General features: G+C 44.5%; 1 protein-coding gene across 10 annotated transcripts in view; it reads left to right on the forward strand.

Moving 5' to 3' along the window:
• The window catches only part of AGAP1 (ArfGAP with GTPase domain, ankyrin repeat and PH domain 1), a 550,927-nt gene that overhangs the window by 359,235 nt on the left and 167,343 nt on the right, over positions 1–24,349 (forward strand). For all 10 annotated transcript variants that reach the window (XM_059928979.1, XM_059928981.1, XM_059928985.1 and 7 more), the window contains one exon: positions 4,610–4,778. In XM_059928979.1, coding sequence (XP_059784962.1) covers positions 4,610–4,778 — 169 coding nt within the window. The remainder of the gene's footprint in view (positions 1–4,609; positions 4,779–24,349) is intronic.

The following is a 24,349-nucleotide window of genomic DNA, read 5'->3' on the forward strand; positions in this document are numbered from 1 at the left end:
CAAAGAGAAAACACGTGACTAGATTAGCCATGGCAAAAAGACCAAAGCAAGCATCAATGTGTCCTAACAGTTACCTCACTTAGACAAAATATTAGATAGTAATAGAAAATAATAAATTTCTCAACATTTGTGTACATTTAGAAACCAGAGCTTATTGAGAAAACCTAATTGGAACAAAGATTTCTATAACTTTTCCATCATTTAATTATGGGAATTGAAGAGTCTTAATGCCTTTAAAAAGTATATGTTAAAACTGGAGCAGTATTGATTGCATTTCAAAGCTGTGTGTTTTATTCTGATGATCTAATCTTGAGATGCCAATCACATCATTGATGCATTTGGGTTTAGCTTTAAGATCTTGTTAACTGCTTTTTGGTACCCTATGAACACACAAGCAAACCATCTCTCACCAGACAGCCAAAGGTAACAAAGGGATGGGAGGCAGTGAGAATCAATATAGTAAGAGTATTTTTAGGGACTATTGATGGATTGCTGTATTTTGAGCTTAACTTCAAGTGCCAAATGCCCCAGAGCTGACTAAGATGAACTCACCATTTACTGAGAACTGTAGGCTGTCACGCACACAGAGGGCTCTGGGATGGGCAAGACGAGACCCACACATCGTTCCCCTGGCCGTTTGGGGAGAACTCCGGTGGGGTGTTTTTAGGAGCTTCGTGCGGTATTTTGATGAGGACTTGGTACCACTCTAATTGCCGGAGCTGAGGGTCATCCGGTGATGACCTCCCAGTCCTGGTAACGGGTAACTGTGAGATTTTAGGACAACACCGTTACAGCAGCCAATCCATTAATTCTCCAATCCGGAGGCACTCAGGACTCCACGCCCTCTCCCAAGGCAGCCCCGCCGAAGGTGGGAGCCACGTTGAGCTGTGCTTCTGTCAGCAAGCTGAAAGCTGTGGGTCCCTGACACGGCTCTCAATTGCTAGCAGGTTCCTCTCACTGCACCTCATTTGCATCTGGGACATCAATTAGCATGTTTGTTGAGGCTAATTGAATGAAACTCAATCATAGCTCTTAATTGCTTGACTATGTGAAAAGAAATCACATTAATGCAGCTAATTAAGTGTACGGCAATAGATGCAACATAATTAGGAGGAAAATGTAAAAAACAAGGGATGGCAAAGGTGCGGGAGCGGGGCGGCAGGGGGATGCTGTGCTCGGCTCTGGAGCTGCATCCACGCGGTCGGGGACGGGTCCCCCTGCTCCGGCGCCTGCTTGCGAAAAATAATCCACGAGATGAGCACGGACAACTTGAGAAGAAAAATGCAAATAGGTTTGCAATTACTACTTTTTCAAGCTGTTGAGGGGCAGGAGATAGCACCTCTGGGGGGCCTGGCTCTTGAGTGGGCCCCGGGGACTTGTTAAGTGCTGTTTAAAAGTACTTGGCTTTGAATTACCCTCATGCCTTGTTAAAGGGTTTTTTTTCCCCTTTTATCCTCGATCAGCATTTTCTGCAAGGAACACGGAGAGGGGTTGTATCTGTAACGTTTGCATATCAAAATCAAGCTCGCTGGCTTTATTTTCCCCCTGCACGGTCCCTGGTCCCTACCTCGGACCATCAGGCCGCGCGTCCCACTTCTGAGGAGGCGACATTGTTTAGTGGTTGTAGCTTTAATTCCTCAAGTACCGAGCTGGGGAGAGATGAAAAGGGTAGTTCTTTCAAAAACGGAAAGCTCCGTGTTGTTTCTCTTGGGAGAAGCTAGAAGCCTCAGACTCACGTATCCACCTGTTTCTGAAAGACTTTTATGGATTAGGAAATGGATCTTGTAACATTTTTATAAGTTTTAGTGGCTTGAAATATAAGAATTGCCAGGCTTATGTTCTGGTTTTCTCAAGATCTAGTTCTGCGCCTTCCGTGCCTAACTCAGGCAGGGAAACAGATCCCCCAGCCCATGCTGAGCCAAAGATAAATGGGTTCTGTCGCCGCGTTCAAATCCAGAGAGCCAACACTTGGTACATTTCTATAATAATTTTAAAGAAAATATCCTGGTTATTGTATGTTAAAACATGCCTATTAAAAAAGAGACCACGCTGAGGCTTAGTCACTCTCTGATTAGCCTCATTTTAGAGCCCATAAGCCATAAATGCTCAATTACACTCCTGTTATTGTATTTTAATTTGTTAAGAATTGGCATTAAAGAAGAAAGTTGTAGCCAGTTGATATTTTTAAAGGAGTAACTGTGCAAGAAGGAATTCATTATTTACAAGCATTAACTTTGGTTTTGAAACTTGGGTTTGCCTATTTGGGGTAAATGTTAATGGAAGTAAATGAAAGATGCTTAAGAACAACCTTTTTTTTTTTTAATAACCTTGACCCTTGGTCCTGTACTAACCAAAAGCCACTTCCTTCTTCCGTGTGCTTTTTGTTCACCATCCTCGTGATGAGCTTGGTCGTGAGACTTCTACATTTCTTTCAATCCGCCTTATCCTTTAGCCTAATTTAATGATAATAACTTTCTTTCCATCCTTTGTCCTCATCCTTTCAAAACCACAACTTTTTTCATAGTAGATTATATTTGCGGCAGGGGGCGTGGGGGCAGTCGGAAGCATCTTGCCTTTCAAGTGGAGTCTTTAGTCTGTTCCCAGCTGGACACAGCCCACCCCTTCTCCAAACCTGTGATGACCCTCCTCCAAGATGCCCGTGGCCGACCCCGGCAGATGTCCCTCCCTGAGCTGCCCTGGGAGATTAAATGCACAGCTGGGCAGCCCAGGGTGCACCAGCACCCCTGCTCCTGGCTTCCCCGGCTGACAGCATACGTGCCGGTGCAGGTGCTTCTCTCTGGATGGTTTATCATTGCTGAGGAAGGCCCAGCCTCGCCCCTCCCTGGAGGAGCTGGTCTGAATTTGCCCCTACTTGGTGCAGCTTCTGATCCTTTGTTTGTCTTCAGTCCCACGTTCCTCCTGATTCTAGCCTCAGCTTTTTGAGCTTTAGCCCTGCACTAAGAATTGGCCATTTGAGGTCTGTCCTTAGGAAGTCACTGCATCATCATCTCCTGGGCTGGTGCCTGGTGAGCCTTCCAGAGTTCTGTAATCTCCATCACAAGGCCCCCCTTCACGTTATGGAGTTTCTCTTCCAGCCCTTCCTCCTCTGTTGAGAATTCTCCCACTCCCTTTCCTGAGTCTGGGTTGGCTCCCGTGTGGCCACAAGTCCAACTGCTTGGGTTTCAGGTGAGGTGTGACACTTAGAGCCGGCCCTCCCTCCTACAGATGCTGGAGAGAGGACAGTTCTCTCTGTCCCATACGGTCCCAGCGACCCATATGTGGGTTCTTTCCCCTGTGTTGGAATCTAGTACTTTGAGTTCCTTTTTGTGCCATAACTTCTATCAGCAAACTTCCTACTTGTGGATAAACCAGTGACTGCTTCTCAACCCCTTCACCTTATGGAATATGGACATTGTCTTGCAATTAAAAGAAGCTCCTGGAGTCCTTCCCTTGGCTTCCCTAGCACCTTCTGTGCCCTCTGAAGCTTCTGCCGTACACCTGGACCGACTTTCCTCATCCTGCAGGCTGAGGCCTCTGACCCGTGCACTACAGATTCATTGGTTTTTTCCCTTTATATCCTAAAAGGAATTCACCAAGATTCTGCCAAGGAAGGAATCTGTTTATTTCATTTCCTGGTTAGTCTTAAAACACTTGAAATATTATTTACCCAAGAGTGATTTAGATAGACTATATCCTTTCTTCATGTGCGATGTTGGTTTAATGATACGTCTGCAGAGACAGAGGGGTTCATTGCCCCCCCAAAAATGCATGAAAGGGTCAATAACTCCTCTAATTTGTCAAGAGACCCCTCACTCTGGCTCTCAGTTGTCTTCTCTTTCGCCACCCAACAGCCGACTCTTCAAGTATTGTTTTCCTCCATATTGAATTAGGTGAAGGCACAAAGAATTCCCTGTGTACCTAGACTTCCCTTTAGTTCCGTGATAACTGCTAGTCATTCACCTGCAAAGTGTAGACAAAAGCAAGATACTTTTTCTGAGTACAGTGAATCACTTGGAGAAACATAATGCTTGAGTACAAATAATGTGCTTTCTTTTTTAACATCCAGCTCTTGTGACCATGTTCTTTCAGCACTGTACCACTGACCCCCTCAGACATCTTCCTGAGCAAAATGCTTGACCTCTTACTTAGAGTTTTCACCTGAGTTCCCACCAGACAACTTCAGTCTTACCTAGATGTCTAATGGTATTGCCCTCGGAGACAAAAAGGTTATTACAAAATAGTTCCTACTCCATGGAATTTTACCCAAAGCTTACAGGAAGAGCCCAGGGTCCTAATGTACCATCTAATATGCAGCAGCTCACAAAATAGGATTTCATGTCCGTACTGGTGTCTCATCCTCCTGGATAGACGCATCGACTGTGTCTCCTGTATTTCCAGGGCCTGGGTTAGTTCAGGACACAGAGGCAGAGCTGATTTCAGTGTAATGATGATGCCACCAGTACAAGACAGATCAAAACCTTATTTTTAAGCGCTTGCCACCGTGGAAGGGTCATAGGATTACAACTCAGGATGTCTGATAGAACCTCTTGTCCTAGATTGTAAAAGGTCTTTCTTTTAATCTCTCTTGGATGTTTAACATTTTGAACAGGATTACATGCAGAATGTTCATGGCAAAGAGATTGATCTTCTGAGAACCACTGTGAAAGTCCCAGGGAAGAGGCCCCCCCGAGCCACATCGGCCTGCGCGCCCATCTCCAGCCCGAAAACCAACGGCCTGTCCAAGGACATGAGCAGCTTGCACATCTCACCAAATTCAGGTAAGCTCACAGCCGACATGCTGAAGAAATCCAGCACAATGGCAGCAGTGGGTGGTCCTGGCTGGAGGACAGTGCTGAGGTTTGTGGATTAAGTGGAGATTTTGACCATTAAGGTTGTAGACTAAGGTTTACAAGTCTCATCGCTTCTGTGGATGACTGTTTCCGCTACACCCTTGGGTTCCTGGACTGCCAACAAGCAAACTGTGGCACTTTGAGTCACAGTTCCACAAACCACTAGGCTTTCCCAGGGCTGGGCAGTTGAAAGTCACGTTTTACACATGTTGGAGGATTTAAGGGCCTTCTAAAAAACATGAATTCATTGTTAAGGTGTCAAGGATTAGTATTAACTAATTTGTAGTGACTGTGTTTAGAAAAATGGAAAAGCCATTTGGAGCAAGATTTAAAGGAAACCCCTGGACCTCTATAAAGTTCAGATTCTCTCTGTTTTCTCTTGTAACTGTTATGTGCTTCTTTCACAGAATTTTGGTTTTCTTTATTCTCTTTTAAGGGAGAATTTGGTTTTTGTTCAGGATCAGAGAAAGTTAGTGTTTTCTCAGAATAGATGTGTTGAGAAATTCCTGGCTTCGGTGTGCAATGCAAACCATTCAGAGTGTCGTGGTTTGTTTTTGTTTAAGAGTCTTGGCAAACTGTGCTGTGGCTTTTACCTTCCCGTGATCGCTTATCAGAGAAAAGGTGGTAAGAACCGCTTTAAGTCTTCCACCAACAAACTCAAACTCCTCCAACATATGGAATCCCTTCACAGATTTCAGTTGTTTCCCTTCCTGTCTCCAACCTACATCTGATCTTCTCAAAATAGATTTCTGTTCTGCAGTCATTCCTAGCATATGTCTCTGCTTCCTGAAGATGCTGCCTTTTTTCCTTTCTGAAATGGTAAATGCTTTTAAAGAGGAATGATGCTGACCCCACAGTTCCGTGGCGTGAATGACAGTGTTTGGCAAAAGGAGGGTAAGAAAAAGGGGACAGAATTTGGGGTCCAGCAGCCTGGGTTCTACTGCCCGGTGCTGCGTGGTGTTGAGCAGGTAACTGAACCATGTTTTACATTAGGCTGATCTTGCCTGGCCCTGCCCCCATCACAGAGGTGTGACGGCAGGTGCTGCAGAAACTCATAGAACACAATACAAACATCAGCTGTTGTGACTGATCAAAATAAACCTGGCCTTTCTGATAACAGAGACATTAGTTCATTCTAGAAAGGTGATACGGTTACTTTATGCAGTCTCATGACCTGCTGACCTTCCTTCCAAGTGATACATGAGTTTTCCTTTTCTAGATGGTGTGCTAACTCCATGGGATGGGAAGAGAGAAAAGTGCCCAAGAAAAAAAGTTTTTCTATACTGAATAAAAAGCTAATGTCTTCATTAATTTGTTTATTTGTTCAAAAAGTACTTGCTGAGCACCTGTTCTGTGCCGGGAATTGTGCAGTCTGTGGATCCAGAATCTCTGACATCCAGAACTTCTATGCGAGGCAGTCACCCTATAACCGACTTTCCACTTCCCCTTCTAACCATTGTGACACATGTATCCATGTGTTGTTCAAGTCAGCAAGCATGTATGAAGTTTCTAATGTGTGCCGGTCACTGTCCTGAGCCCTGGGGGTACAGAAAAATGAGGCATAATCCCTACCCTCCGGCATCTCACCCTCTGGGAGGTGGGAAAGATGAGCAGATGTGCCGGTGCAGTGTAGCAGCTCATAGGAGGTGTGAAGGCCCAGGGGTGATGTGCTCGGCTTCACCCCAGGAGCTGGGGCAAGGCTTCAGGGCTTGGGGGACGCCTGTGTGGGGTGTGAAGAAAGCATGGGGACTTGCCAGGCACATAGGATGAGGGAAGAGTCCTGATGATTTGGAGAAGTGTCAGCGATGTAAGATTTGGAGTTTGAAATGTCATCTTGAGATTTGTGTTCTTTGGGGCTTAACTGCCACTTACTGTCCTAAGGAAAATGTAATGTTTGATAACAAATAGAAAATACAGAATGCCATATGAACTTTATCATATCCCCAGAGGAGGTTATGTCATGGGCCTCGGCTAGGGATTGAGTTTTCAATGCCCAGTTGCTTTCTTTTTAAGATTCTTGCTGTGGGGTGAATGGGAAGATTTGGGTCACGATTGAAATCCCTTTTCCATGGTCACACCCATGGTCGGTTTATTACAGCACATCCTTTCAACCCTAAGCTGGGTAAATCCCCATTCACGGAGCCTGGTAGATGTTTCATCTTCTTTGGATCACATGTAGGGACTTGGAAGTGGGAATATGATGTCCGCAGGAGCACAGCGCCACTTTGGGGGAAGAAAGTCCCTCATGGTCACAGCAGCGCTCAGGGATGTCGTGCCCTCAGCTAAGCCTGTGGGCGACCTCCTTGGCTGGTATCACCCAGAGCTCTACCCTATTGTTCATAGAACTCTCTTACATGAAGAATTCCAACCCAGCAAATTTAATTTGAAGTAAATGGATGCTACTTTTAAGTGATGAACTTTTAGCTAAAGATAGGTATTAGTTATTTTAGAGCTAACTTGTCGAAGAACTTAACACACTACTTAACCTCATCTTTCATTCTCAACTCATTTGAATTCTGCCATTTTGTTTTAGACCTCTGGATTAACTGGGCATCTTTGTTTCTTTTTAGCTCTTTTTAAATTCGTTTTCTATCTCCATGTTATGAATTAGATCAATGTTATGTGCATTCCCTTCTAGTCATTTTTCCATTCACATAGACCTGATACACACTTGTACTGAAATCTTTGTGTGTAACTTATTAATGTCTTAGCATAAAAGTCCATAGGTGAAGTGACTCAGCCAATGGATATAAACACTTACAAGATTCTCCGTACATATTTCCAAATTCATTTCTAGAAAGGTTTTATATAAAATACCCTTCTGTCCATAAAGTGAGTGCTCATTTCACCTCTACACATTTTTAGAATCTATGCTAATCTTATAAGCAATAAAAATATCTCGTGTTTTGTTTATTTGGATTTCTTCAGTTAGTAGTGAGGTTGAACAGCTCATGTATTTATGGGTTTTGTGTGTTTCTTGTGCTGTAATTGTGTAGATGTATCCTTTGCCCATTGTTGCACTAGGTGCTTGTCTTTTGCTTATTGACATGTAAGAACTCTTTGTATATTAAGGATATCAACACTTTGTAATATATTTTGCAGCTATTTCCCCAGTTTACTATTTGCTTTTTGAATTTTATAGTCTTATTTACGTACGGAGTTTCCCCCTCTTTAGTATGTAATCAAATCATAAGACTTGTACTTCTGTAGTTTCTGCTTTAGATATTTAGAAAGCCTTTAATAATCCTGAAATAAGATCATAATTCATATATATGTATTTCAGAGTTTTATAATTTTATTGTTGTTCCTTTTCCCCTTTTTTATAATTAACCTCTAATCCACCTTTAATTTGTTTGGGTCTATTACATATAATAGGAAATCGAGTTAAACTTTTTATTCAAATATATAACTAATTGTTCTTTCTCTCTTTGTAATTTCCTTTTCCTGTTGATTCTATTTGTCACCTTTCTTGCACAACTAACTCATTTAATCAAATTAGCTATGTTTCTGGGATTGAAAATGTATTCCATTGACCTACTTTCTCCGCATTGTGTGGATTTACCACATTGTATTAGATTCATGGCTCAATTTATATCTGGTAATGTGACATATAACATGGTTTCATATTACTCTTTTATTTTATAGTGTTTCTTGGTTATTGCCACCATTTATTTTTTCCAGTAAACTTCAGAATAACTTGAAACCTTTCTCTTCCCCCTAAAAATAATCTCACTGTGACTCTGACTGGCATTGCTGTTAATCTATGAATTAATTGTGGAGGAACTGACATCTTAGCTATATTGAGTTTATCATAGAACACAATTCTTTCCCAGTTTATTCAAACTTATTATATACCCCTCAGTAAAGTTTTAACACTTTTTTCCATTTGGATCCTGTATGTGTCCTGTTAATCCATTCTATTACTTTATAATTTTTGGTGAAATGTGAAGCTGATACTTGGCGGGGCGAGGGGTTGTCTATTCTATCATCTAATTGGTAAGAAATAAGAAAGATGCTAATTTTTGTATTTTTTATATCCAGCCATCTTACTGAACTCTTCCTTAGTTGGAATAATTATCCAGATGTTTCTCTTGGTTTTCTAGTGTGCAGTCATAATGCATTCCATATTTCAAACATTATGATGCCTAACTGTATGTCAATGTTGACTTTTAGTTTCTCCCAACCAATTTAATGATTTGGATACCTTATTGCTTTGCCTCCTGTACCATTCACTTACCATCATTATTGAGTCTGCTGCATGCCCAGCCCTGATTAGTGCTCTGGAGATTCAGGGGGCCCTCCCTCCAAGGGCTTACACTCCAATGGGGGGGGGGGTGGAAGAATCAGAAGATAAACACACAAGCAAGACCACTGAAGCTGGTGATAATTGCTAAAGGGTCTAAAAGGAGCAATTGGATAGAAAATTACTTGCAGGAGATGGTGGTCTTATGTTATTCCTAGTATCGGGGAGTGGTTTGCCAGTATTGGAATGCTGACTACCTTTCAAACATTAAAATGCTAGAAATGTGATGATCTTAATACCGAGTTTCTCCAGGGACTTGGGGAAGAGGAGGAAAAACACATTGTCATACCTGATACTGCATACCTGCATACTGATAACGCAGCCTGGGTCTCATTTTGGGGCTCGCGAGTTAACCAGAGCAGAAGAGCTGCAGTGAAGATGGGGTGGCTCCCGGCTCCACTGGGCACCTGTGGGATGCAGGCACTGCAGGCTGAGGGACACGTTCAGGAAGAGTTGACCAGCGGCATCCCCACCACCATCCCCACTGGGAAAGTAAGCAGCGTGCCTGGGGAGGATACCCTGATGTGGGTGCTCATGCTTGCAAGAGAAGGAAGCAGGCTGGAAAACTCAAACCTCTGCGTAGTCACAGGGAAACATAAATGAATGGCAAGGAAGGGCAGCTCTGACCATGAGGGACGCAATGGAGGTGTGCCAGCCCGCCCATGAACTTGTATTGTTGGTCAAAGACGAACCCACCAGTCAGCACGTGCCACACACGTGCCCCAGGGCTGCAGAGTCGGTTCAGCCCTGCTCTTATTCATCAACATGAGTGGACAACCAAGACGTTTGTGGAAACCAACAGTCAAAATATGAAAGACCAACATAAGCAAAAGGACAACTGATCTTGGAAGAAAGAGAGTGATAATTTGGGGAAAGAGAACTTAAGAGGAAATTACAACTAGTATCATCGGAAAGATTTAAGAGATTGGTTTTTGTATTCCAAAATGAAACAAACAAAAGATGACATGAATAACCTGGGGTGGGCTTCCCTGGTGGCGCAGTGGTTGAGAATCTGCCTGCCAATGCAGGGGACATGGGTTCGAGCCCTGGTCTGGGAAGATCCCACATGCCGCGGAGCAACTGGGCCCGTGAGCCACAATTACTGAGCCTGCGCGTCTGGAGCCTGTGCCTCCGCAACAAGAGAGGCCGTGATAGTGAGAGGCCGGCGCACCGCGATGAAGAGTAGCCTCCACTTGCCACAACTAGAGAAAGCCCTCGCACAGAAACGAAGACCCAACACAGCCATAAATAAATAAATAAATAAATTTAAAAAATAATCTGTTAAAAAAAAAAAAAAAAGAAAAACCTGGGGAGAAAGAGTTCTTGGAAATTAAGGAGAAAGATTGCAAAAATAAAAATTTCAGTAGATGGATTACATACTATAAAGAACTTGGCTTAAAGATACTGTTGGCAATATAACAGAAGAAAACATGCTAGAGGTGACAAAGGAAATGCCAGTGTCTTCCCATCTGAAGAGTCAAGTATCAAACTGGATGGGAGAGGAGGCTCTGTAAACATGGACAAATCCCCAAAAGCATCCAAGATAAGGGAAGACTGAGGTTACCTATCAAGGAAGAAAACTCTGATGGTCCTTGACCTTCTCAAGAGTCACACCTTGTATTTGTTACAAGAACAAATAATTTTGAATCTAGAAGCTTATGTAGAGCCAAACTATTACCAATCAAGTGTGAAGACATTTTTAGATCACATACAGGGATATAGAACATTTCCCTCTCAATGGATTTCTGAAAAAATTACTTAAGCATCTACTTCAGGAAGAAGAAGAAGGAGAAGGAGGAGAAGAATCCAGAAGACATTTCTTTATTCAGGCCTGGTTAAATTCCCCCTTCCCCATCACATCTTCCCCTTCCTCCAAGGTCACTTGCTGAGGATGCCCAGGGCAGTATCTGCCATTTCCATTCCTTCAGCATGGAACCTACATTGCCATTCTAATGGGAACCCATCGGAAACCACATTTTAGAGTCCTCCCAACTGTCATTTCAGGGATGCTTCCAGAGAAGGGGGTCAAATGTCCAAAAATATTTTCTGACATGAGTTTTTGGCTGGGTTGGTAGAATAATATTCATATATGACAGAATATAGGGTTGTTTCAGCTCTGACAGGTATTTTGACATTTCAGTAGAAAGCAGGAAAACATAATGGCCAACAGCAGGGGCTTTGGAGTCAGAAACACTAAAGTGAATCCCACCTTCCCCATCTTAGGACCTAAACCCCAGCTTCCTCATCTTGAAGATGGGAAAACAGTGCCTACCCCCTTCCTTGTAAGGATAACACACTGCATGCCTTTCCAAAGCCTGACCCGGGGTGACTCTTCAGAACTGTATATGGAATCCATCATAATAGTCGTGCTCATCACTAGTGAAGAAAAGAAAGGAAGAGGGTTGAGAAATTATGTTTTTGAATTAATTTTGGTAAATGCCATGAAGTGTTTATTTAGCCTTTGAGTAGACATAGTGGGTCAGAATCAACTAAACCCATGCCCCGCAACCCACAGCTCCCCCCATGATGGCAGTGAGCTGGGCAGCCAGAGAAATGCCCTTCAGGACTTCCCTGGATCTCCATGGGGGGCTCTGCTCCAGTTCTGTGTGTCCATCCTCTCTTTATTCCTGTGTTCGCCATAACTCCTGGTTGCGACATTTGCTTCCTAGATGACAGCTATCTTCTCATCCCTAAAGTGTGTCTTTGTTGGGTATTTGCAGCTGTGGGTGTGTTTTTATCCTAACCAGATTGATGCTGAGACCTTCGTGACGGGGAGACCTTTCCCCCTTGTCCTCCACCTCCACCTCCACCTCCCCCGACTCAGGCCCCCAGCGGTTTCAAAATATGAAAGCCGTCTGGAGGGTTGAGGCTGATTTTCCAGGGGTGGGGGCAGGGATCTCAATGTGTTTTGAGTATTGAACCGCCGTGGACATCGAAAGTCTCAACCATGCTGTGTCCCTCCACACTTCAGTAATCAGGGCATCCAGCAAACCCATAAAAAACCCAACTAATAGCATGAATATTCAGTGACCTAGAATACTAATTAGTGTCATGAATATTAATGTGATCGGACTTGCTTTTTCCTCTCCTCTTTCTCTCCCGTCCTCTTTCTCCCTCTCTCCCTCTCTCTTTTTTTTTTTTCCACTTAGCCGGCTCTAAAGATGGGTCATAATGAGAGCATTTAAGAGGGAGCGCGCTCTCCGCCGTGACAGGGACTGGGGTAATACGGAGAGCTTGATTAACGCGGAACACTTGGGGGAGAGATGAGAGGCTTCACGTGGGCCTGGTCGGGGGAGGCAATGAGACCCCGGCAGCTCTGTTGCTGCTCCCGGAGATTAATGAGGCCTAAGAGTGCATTAGGAACAGTGACAAAGGTTTGATCTAATGGGCTCAGTCATTTTTCCTTTGAGTGACAGACGCACAGAAGTAATTGGCTGTGCAGAATGGCAGCTCATTGGCGGTACTTAAGGATACATTATCCCCGTTGTGTGGCCCGCAGAGGCTGTTTATCAAAACTGCTCACACTGCAGACGCTGAGTCGCTAAGCTGCTGCTACAGTGGTAATAGCTATTTAAAAAAAAAAAATAACGCAACACGCAACATCAAAACTAGATCCGTGGTTGTCTTGTAGAAACAAAGTTTTTCTTTGTTTAGTTTCAAATGGTCTAGAAGACATTTTCGTAACTCCGGAGTCTGTGCACCGGGTGAGCGGGTCTCCTCCCGGTGGGTCGAGTCGCAGGCTCGTTAGGACATCAGAGCCCTTGGTCACCAGCTTATTTCCCACACTTTGGATTCTGTTCACAGCACGAATCCACCGATAACAGAAATTGGATGCTTTGGCCAAACACCCTTCTAGCAGCTTTGGTGGAACACTTGCAGATGATCACCTTCTTGGTGGAGAATTAACTTGCTGGAGAATACTCCCCCAAATCAGTATCCCGTGATGATGTCTGCTTCCATAAACCAGGTTTTATTGGAGTAGGTTTTGACGGCAAATTAATAATTCATTATTTTTAGGTTAAAAACGTTTTGTGGGGCTTCTCTAAGACTAAAATTTGAAGAAGTTGGTGACAGCTGAAATGAAATGGCTCTAAAGTGATTATTTGATTCTTTATAAACGTTTTGGCATCTGCTTTTAGGAGAAATGCCTTCTTACTGTTAGTCGTTTCTACGTTTAGACGTTTCTCCCACTGAGATTTAGGCAAATGTGTGCTACATTGTTTCCATCATTAAATTGTAAACTCTTTGAGGCATAGACCATTATTTCTCTTCCTTTGTTATCCTCTCCTAGCTTCGTGACCTAGCAATTATTTTTGCATTAAGTAAATATTCCTGAGTATCGCCCATCATGTGAGCTGTAAGTGATAAATATTGAGAGTAAGTATCGTTTGCTTTCAGATAACGGTTCCTCCATTGCAACATTCCGTGATCAAGATCATTGGGGTACAGTTCACATATAAATCAAAGCCATACCTTCCAGTTTAAGGAAACTGTCTTCAATCATTTGAACTCTAAATGGAGTGTTCTTTTCTGTAAGAACTGACAAAAGCAAGTTAATCCTTGATGATTTCCGTTAAAAACATCGAAGGATGATGGGGATACTGAGCCATACATCTCTGTGGGAACAGATATCCCGATCAGTAAATAAAAGTTGCTTTAGAAACTTCCCCCCCCCCCTCTCAAAAATGTGTGTGTTCAGTGAAGAATAGTGTTTCAGCTGTTGACATGATACTTTCAAGATTGGGAAAATGGTCAGCATTGGAAGAGCTCTAGGAAAGAGGGCGGCTTTCACTGACCCAACGGCCTTCAGCAAGGTAGCTGGCCGGGGCCTCGGCTGGGACCAGGGCCTTGGGTAGAGCCTTTCTGTGCTAGAGTCAAGTCTGTGGTTGGCCCACTTGCTCCACAATCATTGCCACATTGGCAGAGGAGAACTTTTCCAAGTAGTCATGATGTCTTACCAGCTCCAAACCTTGTGGCCTGGCATTTTGAGAAACCACACGTACAGAGACCGCGCCTCTCTCTCTGGAATATTCCTAGTGAGTGGTTAAACCCCAAAACATCCTGGCCCACAAACAAGCAGCCCCCCTTCACATCATCAGAGTTGCAAACATGGAGTTCCTCAGTGCCCTCACCCCCTAATGGCTCTCTCTGTTCAGTCCTGAGAGATGATTCTATGAAGCCTGGATGGGAGAGGAAGAAGTCCAAGTGAGCACTTCTGGGGGCGGGGCTGTGTGGCCACCTTCCTGAAAGGGCTTGTAAAATTCAGTGAGAGCCAGGGAAGACGTCCCTCAAAGCAGTGCTGTCAAGTCACACTGAATTTTGTGCGAAACACACCTATTGTAGATATCACATGGAGGAGAAAGAATATTTTAAAGACAGGACTATTATGCATGGCAAAGGAGGAAACTGAACTATTGAATTAAGTTGTTGGGGGCATAGAACCAAATAAGAAACTAGGAGAGAAGATGATACGAGCATCTTGGACTTTCTGTTTTAGAAAACATTATTACTTGAGTGCTATATTCATAGTTTATTGCTTTAAAAAATCCTTAGTTTTAGCCTCCTTTTGTGTAATGTCACCATACCTCATTATAACTGTATTGCATATAAACTTGTTCATGTAACCCGTACCAAGCAACGGCTTGTAGGTAAGTAAGCATTGTGTAAGCATCATGTGCATAAGCATAAGTAAGCATTATGCTGACCCTCTGCATAGACACCTTCAGAATCCGTAGCAGCAAGTGTTCCTCAGGCAGATAGATATAAAAGGGCAGGATGAGAAGTGCAGGTGTCGTTTTGCAGTGATGAATGCTGGGCCACCCAACTGGAAAAAGCAGATTTTGTCATTGCAATAAATATTTAAACTCTTTCCAAATATCAGAACTTACCTTCTGATTGTGCTTAATATTTTCTTCTTAATTTATTACCAAACACCAAGTTCTATCCATCCCCAGGGTGGAGCTGCATCCCAGGGATGGGATGTAAGCAGGACCGTGGATACTGTACCTCACCTGTCCTTGCCCATCAGGTAATCTCATTCATCCATTGCTTGCGTTAGGTCCCAAGCACATGATTTCTTTCCTTTCTGTCTTTCCTTTTATAAACTCTACTTCTGATGACTTCGGCATTACCTTTGGAATTTGGGGAGACTAAGAGTGGGAAGAGTGTCTCCGAGTTGTCCCAGTGCTAAATGCTGTACTGGTCCATATACAGGAGTAGGTGTTCAAGAAACACCATCGGTGAATGAGTGTTTGGGCTCATGTGAAGTGATGAATGACTAGGACACCAAAACACAGATAGGAGGCAAACAGTCCGAGCAGTTTACACACGAAGAGACACCGCCACGAGAGAAACAGGAGTAAAATATCCAGACTTCTTAGATTTTAAAGTCAAACAAAATTAGCAGTATCACCGTTTTTGCTAAAAAATTAAACTGTAGAGAAAAGGACAACTCACTGTTGGCAAAATTAATAACAACTACTATCTTCAGAGGCTTTGCAGTATACGAAGTGCTTTATGTAATTTGGTCCTTGTATTAATAACCACAGGGGGCATATTATGATCATCATCATTATTATCTCCATTTTATCATCATTGTTACTGTTCTATCCATTTTACAAATTCTGAACTGACTTGTTTTCAGGATGCCCAGGTTCCATCTTCTTTTAGCCCACGGGTCATTAAGAAAATTAATTAATAACATATATCACGAGTCAGAAAGATGTTAATGCTGTTTAACCCAATAATAACTCTTCTGGGATGTCAGCCTAAGGAAAAGTCTAAAAGTAGAAGATGTCCTTTGCAGTATTGTTTATAATGATGAGAAATTGCAAGCAATCAAAACTATCCAGATGTAGGAAAATGGCAGTGTAATTTATCTACATTAAATCTGTAAGATGTTATATGTCTGAAATTATTTGAAGGTTTTGGAACAACATGGGGAAATGGCTGGGAAGTCATAATACAGAAGTGTTATAGAATATTACATCTTTTCTATTGTCATAATTAAGAAAAATATATGCATATGTTCAATAATGAGTTGATCTATTAGATGGGATTTTGGTATACTTCTATTTTACTTTATTTGTGTATCTGCATAACCTTGCAAAATAAGTTTCAGTAATTTATAGAACAAAACATACTCCCGTTTTTTCCCCATGACATCATCATTAGAACAGGGAGAAATCAGAATAAAATGAGCTATTTCTACATTTTAGGAAATAACCATGAACTGTCTAGTTCCAGGATTTTTAATTCTGGGCGTGGCCACAGTGTTGCATTTAGTAGTAATTACATTTGTCATTACCACTGGGTCTGGACTCTGTATATTCTTTTTTCTCTGGTAAGCATACTGCAGAAAACATACAACCAAAAAAATAATAAAATGCATAGCATTCTGAGAAACACAAGATTCCTATCTCAATAGTAGATGTGTTGAATTGCACACTTTTACAAAACAAGTATCACATAATGTGGAGTCCTGAATGCCTGCATCTTTAAGAAAAGCTACTGAAGGTGTCCTTGGAAAAAAAAAATCCTCTTAGCCTGAAATCCTGGTTGCCAAAAGGAGGGCAGATTTCCAATGCAAATAGTGAGGCGAATGGGCCCTCCTCACAGGCACTTAAATCATTTGTATCTCACTTTTTATGGTAGTGTGGTGAATTATATTATTTTTGGGTTTATAATTAGAGGACGGAACAGATGGCGGAGGCCTAGTTTGAAGTGATGTGGCCATTAGAAGAGCCTCAGTTGTCCAGTCCTGATTCCCGCAGACCTGGTTTTCCCGCCCGCACTCGGAATGGGGCACGGTGTAGCTGTAGGTTTGCACAGTAGCCTTGAACTCTGAGTTTTTATAACATTTGAAGCCACATAGGAATGAAAAAGGGCCTATAAGAGCAATCGCTATTTCAGAGGGTGAGGCCTTCGAGGGGAAGAGTGAGTTCCTATCAATCCTATTTCTGTAATTATGATTTTTTAAAAAAATTACAAAGTCCCACAATGGACATAAATGTCTCTTTCACACTCACGTGCTCATAGAATCTTCTTTGGGTTTTTCTCCTCCACTCTCAGTGTACGAGAAACTTCATTATCACCATCACCAAGAGTTTCTGCCCTTTTCTAGGCTGTTTCACCAAATAAGTCAAATGCCAAATATTGTTTTCCGAGTTGAAGCCTTGGTAGGGTCAAGTCTCATTATTGAAGGTAGACCAAAATCAGGATGTGCAGTGAGCAGAATTCTGTATTAAGAAAAAAAAAAAAAAAAGATTGTTGATGAATCTCTATTTAAATGCTATGAAAAACCTTATTTCAGGTTATATTTTTAAAAATCAGAACAGGCTATTCTTAATGTAATAAGCCTATAGCTTAAAAGAGGAATTCTCCCTTTGATGTCATTTGGTGGATGAAAACATTCTTGTTCAATAGAAAACCAGCATCTTTTTCATGCTCGTGTGAGATCAGGCAACACACTGATATTCATTCAGCTATAAATGCCATATTCACTTTGAAATGCAAATTGTTTAAAGAAAAATAGCATATGGTGGAGGTAAGTACCTTTTCAAATCAACTCTTACACTTTAGGGACGTAAGCAAAGCTAAAATTATTCTTTGGGAAAATTCTGGCGCTTTTGACACATGGAAGCTCGCGCTAATCAGCCGGCCCAGTGGGCACACGCATCTCCATATCAAGGCACTGGTGTGGGGCTCCGCGGATTAGCATCCTAATGCGGCCGCCCCTGCTCAGCAAGGCCAGCAGCCAGCTGATCAGTAGAGGGGATCTGTGAGGACACACTCTCCTGTGTTCCAGAATGGGCCAGGAAGTCGACCACGTATGTCATCATAATGCAGATACTGTTCGGGGAAAAAAAATCCTGAGACAATTACCAGATGGGTCCTTTTGTGCCTCGCTGCCTCTGGACGCCGGCATCCCATACTTTGTAGGGCTGGGCCGCTCCTTGGGATATAACACGGGTGAAAGTGTCTCCTTGCTCCTTGGTGACTTCTTCTCATACTTCCTGATCTGACCTCTGCGTTCACAAACCATTCAAATGAGTTGTTTGGGGGAGTTGGGGGGTAAATTTTATTGATTAACATACACTTACAAAGTGCAAAATCCTAAGTTCCAGCTAAGCGTACGGGTGACCAGCACATGAGTCAAATAGGAGCAGGTGGCCGGCAGCCCAGGAAGCCCCCGGGCCCCATCCCATCGCTGCCCACATCTTCCCCTACACACACACGAGGGTGACCATCGTCTCATTTCCCACTCCGTAGATGGGCTTTGCCTGTTGGGTTTGACCCATCGTATGGCTGTATGGGACCAGGACAGGTGGAGCCCTCGTGTTTGTCTTCTTCGGATCCACATCCTGTCTGTGGTGTCTCTCCTGTTGTGGCCCATGTCAGAGGCCATTCATTCTTATTGGTGTGGATCTACCACGAGGTACCCATGGTGGATGGATGGACGTCTCAGCCATTCTCAATAATTCTGCCATGAACATTCTTGTACATGTGTTCTGGTGGATTGTTTCTGCATGTCTGTATGATTTTTTTTGTCCTTGTTTTATTTTTAAATTTTTTTATTACAGTATAGTTGCTATACAATATTATATAAGTTACAGGTGTACAATATAGTGAGTCACAATTCTTAAAGGTTATACTCCATTTAGAGTTATTATAAAATATTGGCTATATTCCCTGTGTTGTACAGTATATTCTTGTAGCTTATTTTATACCTAATAGTTTGTACCACTTACTCCCCTCTCCCCACTGGTAACAGCTACTTCGTTCTCTGTATCTGTGTGTCTGCTTCTTTTTTTGTTGTATTCACTAATTTGTTGTATTTTTTAGATTCCACATTAAGTGATATCATACAGCATTTGTCTTTCTCTGTCTGACTTACTTCACTTAGCATAGTGACCTCCAAGTCTATCCATGTTGCTGCAAATGGCAAAATGTGATTCTTTTTTATGGCTGAGTAATATTCCAGTGTGTGTGCGTGTGTGTGTGTGTGTATACACCACATCTTCTTTATCCATTCATCTGTTTATGTTGGTGTGATTTTAATCCAGAGGGATGTGAAAGAAAAAAGAGGAATCTTTTAAGAGACAAGAAGACGGATTGGGTTGTTCTGTGAAAGCTTTACATCTGGGTTGTCGGGGGATAGTGTTAGGTAGTGTCCCCTCTTTCCATGTTATTATTTACAGAGATGGGCCAATTCCAAAGTCTAAAATAAATCTACAGTGTTCCATGAAGTTTCTCCTGAAGCTTCCAGCAGGCATGATATCCTGCCTCTTTGACCTTCTCACGGCTCTTGTGTTCCTTGCCCTGCATTTTGGCCACTCGTGGGCTTGTCTGAGACCTTCTCCTGGACCAGACGGTGGCTGGTCCAGGGACTGTCTTCTTCATCGTGCCCAGCACAGCAGGGGTTCCATGCGGTGAGACAAGGAAATGTAGTAGGTCGGTGTTAGAACTGGTGACCAGGACTGTGCAGGGTCTGATTTTACCCTCCCTGCAAGTTCAGCCAGCCTGCCTGTTTCCTGGATGGTGAGACCCCTGTGTCAGGACAAATGACAGCTTGTTACTCACAGCAGTAGCAGTGGCCAGAGTCTCAGCAGTGTTGTGCACCAGTTCCCTCGGGGCCAGGTGACACCAGCATACACAGTGCATCACGTTACAGGAGAGGAACCCCGAGCTCAGGAAACCGCAGTCTTGTATAATGGGGTACAGGCACGCCTGCCCAGCCTTTGCCCTGGAACGTGACGTTTTCATCCCGACAACGCACAGATCCGCCCTCCTCTGGAGGAAGACGGTCTCTCCATCATCCAAGTCTGTTCACTGCACAGACATTCCTGAAAAGACCATCGGAACAAAAAGGTGCCACCCCCCTGTGCCATGCCGTGAAGGACCCGTGGACCTGTCTACCAGCAGGAGGCAGTGTCCTGGGAGAGCTGAGGCCCAGGGAGGGTGGAAGACGGGGATGAGGGGAGAGAAGGGAAGGAAAGATGAAAAGTGCCCTTCCCACCCACAGGCAGGCACAGGCCTGGTGCTCATCTCAGGGAGGCGAACATCCGCCCGCCTCCTTTTAAGGCCTTGTGTCTGCTCGGAGCTCGGTGAGCTAGAACCAGTTGTTAGACCTGCCCCCTGTGCTCCAGGGGAGGGGACGTCCCAGTCTGGCTTGTGGAATCTCTTGTCTCTGGAGAAACACAGATGTGCCTGAAAGACAGCAAGTTCCAGCCCTGTTCTGAGTCCCCCCGGTTGGAGAGACCCCAGCCTCTTGTCGTGTTTTCCAGATACACAAACGAAATTCTGTAGCAAACAGATAACGGTTTAGGTGGTCACCTGGCTGGGAGAGGAAGCAGTCTTCCTCTCCTGGGCATCACCAGGGCCCTGGTCGGGCAGGGCTCCTCTCAGACCGTGTGCCCCTGCAGTGATTGACTGATCAACAGGGCAGTCACCCGACCCCGAGCGAGGTGTTTCTGTGGATCGTTGTGGGCCGTTTGGGCTTTAGATCCCCAGCTATTCCTCTTGATCACCGGGAGCCGAGGCCTCTGCCTCACTTCAGGCTGACCCTGACTGCACTTAGAACAGTGTTCAGGCATCACTTGATCGCAGGTGGTCTTGATTTTAAGACCCTTAGCTCTCAGGGAATCGGGTAAGTCACAAGTGAGAACTCCAGATCCACAGCCTTAATTAATTACTTATTAATGTGAAATGAATTGCCGTTCAATGAGAGAGGTCACCCTTGAGTACTGTGAGAGGAGAGAAAGTGATTTGAAACCTAGCATCTCCTTATGTGCTTAGAGGTGCTTTCAATCTGGTGAACGCTCCCTGAGTGCTCACACGTAGGGCAGAAGCAGGGGCAGGTCAGTACTACTTGACCAGTTAGCTAGGTTCATTCAGGAACAGAACTGAACTTATGCACTAGCCTCTGTTGGGTGTGTGTGTGCGTGCATGCAATTGAAAATAAGCATCAGAAATTATGACATAAAATACTATCATTAGATTTTAACTCTGTATAGTTACTAAACATATTCATGAAACAGTTGGGGGGTAGTTGGTTGCTTTGACTGAAGGATTTACTCAAAGTAAGTAGAAATGCCTCAAAATATGACCACTGGCCCAAGACTGCTCATGCTTGGGACAAGATGTGTCATGAGCCACATTAAGCCAGCAAGGCTACTTTCACAGTGTCATGACCAAGTCTGTGGACCACTGGTTTGCTTCAGAGTTGGAACATGTGTCTTTATGCATTCACATTTACAGGCAAGCACCTGTTTGTGGAACTCCAGAGTATATATATTTAAGGCAGAAGCAATATTTCTTACCCCTCACAATTTTTTGTTTCCTTATGTCACAATTAGTTGATCTTTTATTATTTGATTTTCAGAAACATTTTAACTGAAATTAAAGTGAATGGGCATGTATAAAAAAAAGATTTACTCTCTTGAGAGAAAATGAGAAATGTTTTCCTTCTGAAATGAGAATCGTCCTCTGTATATTTTTGGAAGATTTTGTAACTCGTGGTCACCAAAGATCGGGAAGTAGGCAGGCAGGTAATTGAGTGAAGTTGGGTGGGCAGGAGGGCTGGTGTGTGCCCTGTCTTCTTGCGGGGTAGATTCAGACCACCCAGACGGATTCAAGGGATGGAGTCAACTGACTGTTTCTGAGAATAAACACAGGCCCATGGCTGCCGCATATTCTTATTTTTCAAACAATGCCAGAAACCACAGATTTTTAGATGCACGCCCCCAAATTAATTCTACTTAAAAAAGAACTCATTGCCCTCTAAGCAAAAACACATCTACGAGCTCAACCCAGACGCCAGGTCCCAAGATTATGGATCTGCTTTAAAATTTTAATTCTATAACCACGTGGCCATGTACACACATTCATTTGGCCAGAATTCAGTCATGGTGTCATGGTGTCTCTGTTTAGTCTGACAATTGGGAATTGGGTGTGGTTGGGATAAGAAGACCCTCGCCAGCTGGAGGGCCCTCAGGGTGTGCTTTCTGAATGATTCCATGCGGCTGTTTTGGGTCTCGTACGGATTCTGCAATCAGACACCAGGACCACACAGCCTTGACAGGAGTTTCTTCACCCCGGAGATCCCAGTTTGGTTCCTTGGGGGCCCCTCAGGAGCTAAACCCCAGGGTGGATCCACCAGCAGTTTAATGTACTGAAAATTCCATTCGACAAACAGCTGGAAGTTTAAAAACCAGAGGTATGACCAGCATCATCTCATAGTTTTTCATTAGCTTGTACATTTTAAGGAATCTGCTCTTTCCCTGGTAGACGTTTGGCCTTAAGATGGAGGACTTGTCATCCTAAGACTAGCTCTTTATCCGATGTCTCCGTTTGAATGTTTCCTGCGTCCCTGACCGAGTTCAGATGGACTTGGCTGTCCTGAGTACCTGTGGCTACTTATTCTTGGACTTTGGCACCAAGTAGGCAGTGCTGGGCGCACTAAGATCATTCTCTCTGCCTTTTGACTGGAGTACGTCAGGAGGGTTTGGGGCTGGTCGTGCTCGGAGACACACCCCAGACAGAATGAACAAGGGAAGGGGCACTGCTGGACTCATCTGCCCAAAGACGGACGGATGGTGAATTTATTTTTGGTTTTTCAGGTGTTTTGGCCTTGTGTGCCTACAGGTGGTACGAAATGAGGTTTTGTGGACAAATCCCACACATGATAATGACTTGTCAGGGGTACGGATGAGCGCTGAAGGGAGGAAGGAATCATCCCCCTGACATTCTCACCAAACAGTAGGTGTCCCCATGGGCAGTACGGGCTCAGGGGGCCCGGCTCAGAGTGGGGTCGCAGCCCACATGCAGCTTCTCATTGTGCTTTTTCTCCTAGTCTCTTTCCATCACTTCCTTTTCCTTCCAGCCACCATAAAAATGTTAGCTTCTTTTTTTTAATAAAGCTCATTTTTTTATACGATTAGTTTTTATCTGTTTATTTATTTATTTACTTATTTTTGGCTGCATTGGGTCTCTGTTGCTGCGCACGGGCTTCCTCTAGTCGCGGCGAGCAGGGGCTACTCTTCGTTGCGGTGCGTGTGCTTCTCATTGCGGTGGCTTCTCTTGTTGCAGAGCACGGGCTCTAGGCGCGTGGGCTCAGTAGTTGTGGCACACAGGCTTAGTTGCTCCGCGGCATGTGGGATCTTCCCGGACCAGGGCTTGAACCAGTGTTCCCTGCATTGGCAGGTGGATTCTTAACCACTGCGCCACCAGGGAAGTCCCTTAGCGTTAGCGTTTTTATGAATTCACGTAAAATTCAGACACCAAGACCACACTGGAAAGTGGCAGGGGCCTCAGAGCCTCAGGAGGAGTTGTGAACCCCTCTTAAATGGTGGGCGTGCGGGACCAGGGTCCCCACAAGGAAGGGAAGGCAGAGGCCCACACCCTCCTGCCCAGAAGGGTTTCTTTGCAAAGGGACAGAGGTGTGGGCAGAGAGAAGCCGGGAGGTAGTACAGGCACCAGGGCTGGCAGAGTGGCACCAGGACCACCACGGACCCGAAGGGGGGGCCAGGGATGCACATCCCCACTTCACACTCCTGTGCTCCCCCCTCGTTCAGCCCAGCTGGGAGCCAGAGGTAACCCAACGGGTGCCCTCCTCAGAAGGGAGCAGGGCGTAGAAGGTGTGGGGAGAAGGGGGTGGCAGACGCGGGTGTCAGCACAGGGTCAGGAGGAGACCCTGCCATGCTGCCCGACGGGTTCGCCTGGTCAGCTGCTGGGCACGCTGTCCGGCTGTTACAGTGCCCTGTGGTACAGGGATCTGGCCGAGGAGAAGCGCACCCAGAAGACAGCTCCAGGGCACCCTAAATGGTAGACGACACGTGGAAAAAACCCGGAGGGGCGTGTGGTGTGTCCCTTGGTGCTGCCTCTCTGTGCCTTGGCTCCTCTGTCCCTGTGAGATGCTACACACCTGGCCCTGCTCCCCAGGCTGCTGAGGACGGTGCTGGAGCGGGCGGCAGCTCTGGCTGACGCTGCCATTCAGGATGCACGAGATTCTGCGTTTTTAGGGCTCGGACAGGTCCTAAAATCAGAACATCAGAGATGGGAGGGAGATGGGAAACTGGCTCAAGACCCTCTGCAGCTCAGCCGAGGAGCTAGGGCAGGTGCACTTCCCGGGAGCATCTTTGACCTCAGTGGTCCGCGGCAGGGAAGAGCTTTCGTTGTAGTTTTTGTTTCGTGTTCA

Source organism: Balaenoptera ricei, chromosome 7 (genome assembly GCF_028023285.1).
Source record: "Balaenoptera ricei isolate mBalRic1 chromosome 7, mBalRic1.hap2, whole genome shotgun sequence".
NCBI classification, from domain to species: domain Eukaryota; kingdom Metazoa; phylum Chordata; class Mammalia; order Artiodactyla; family Balaenopteridae; genus Balaenoptera; species Balaenoptera ricei.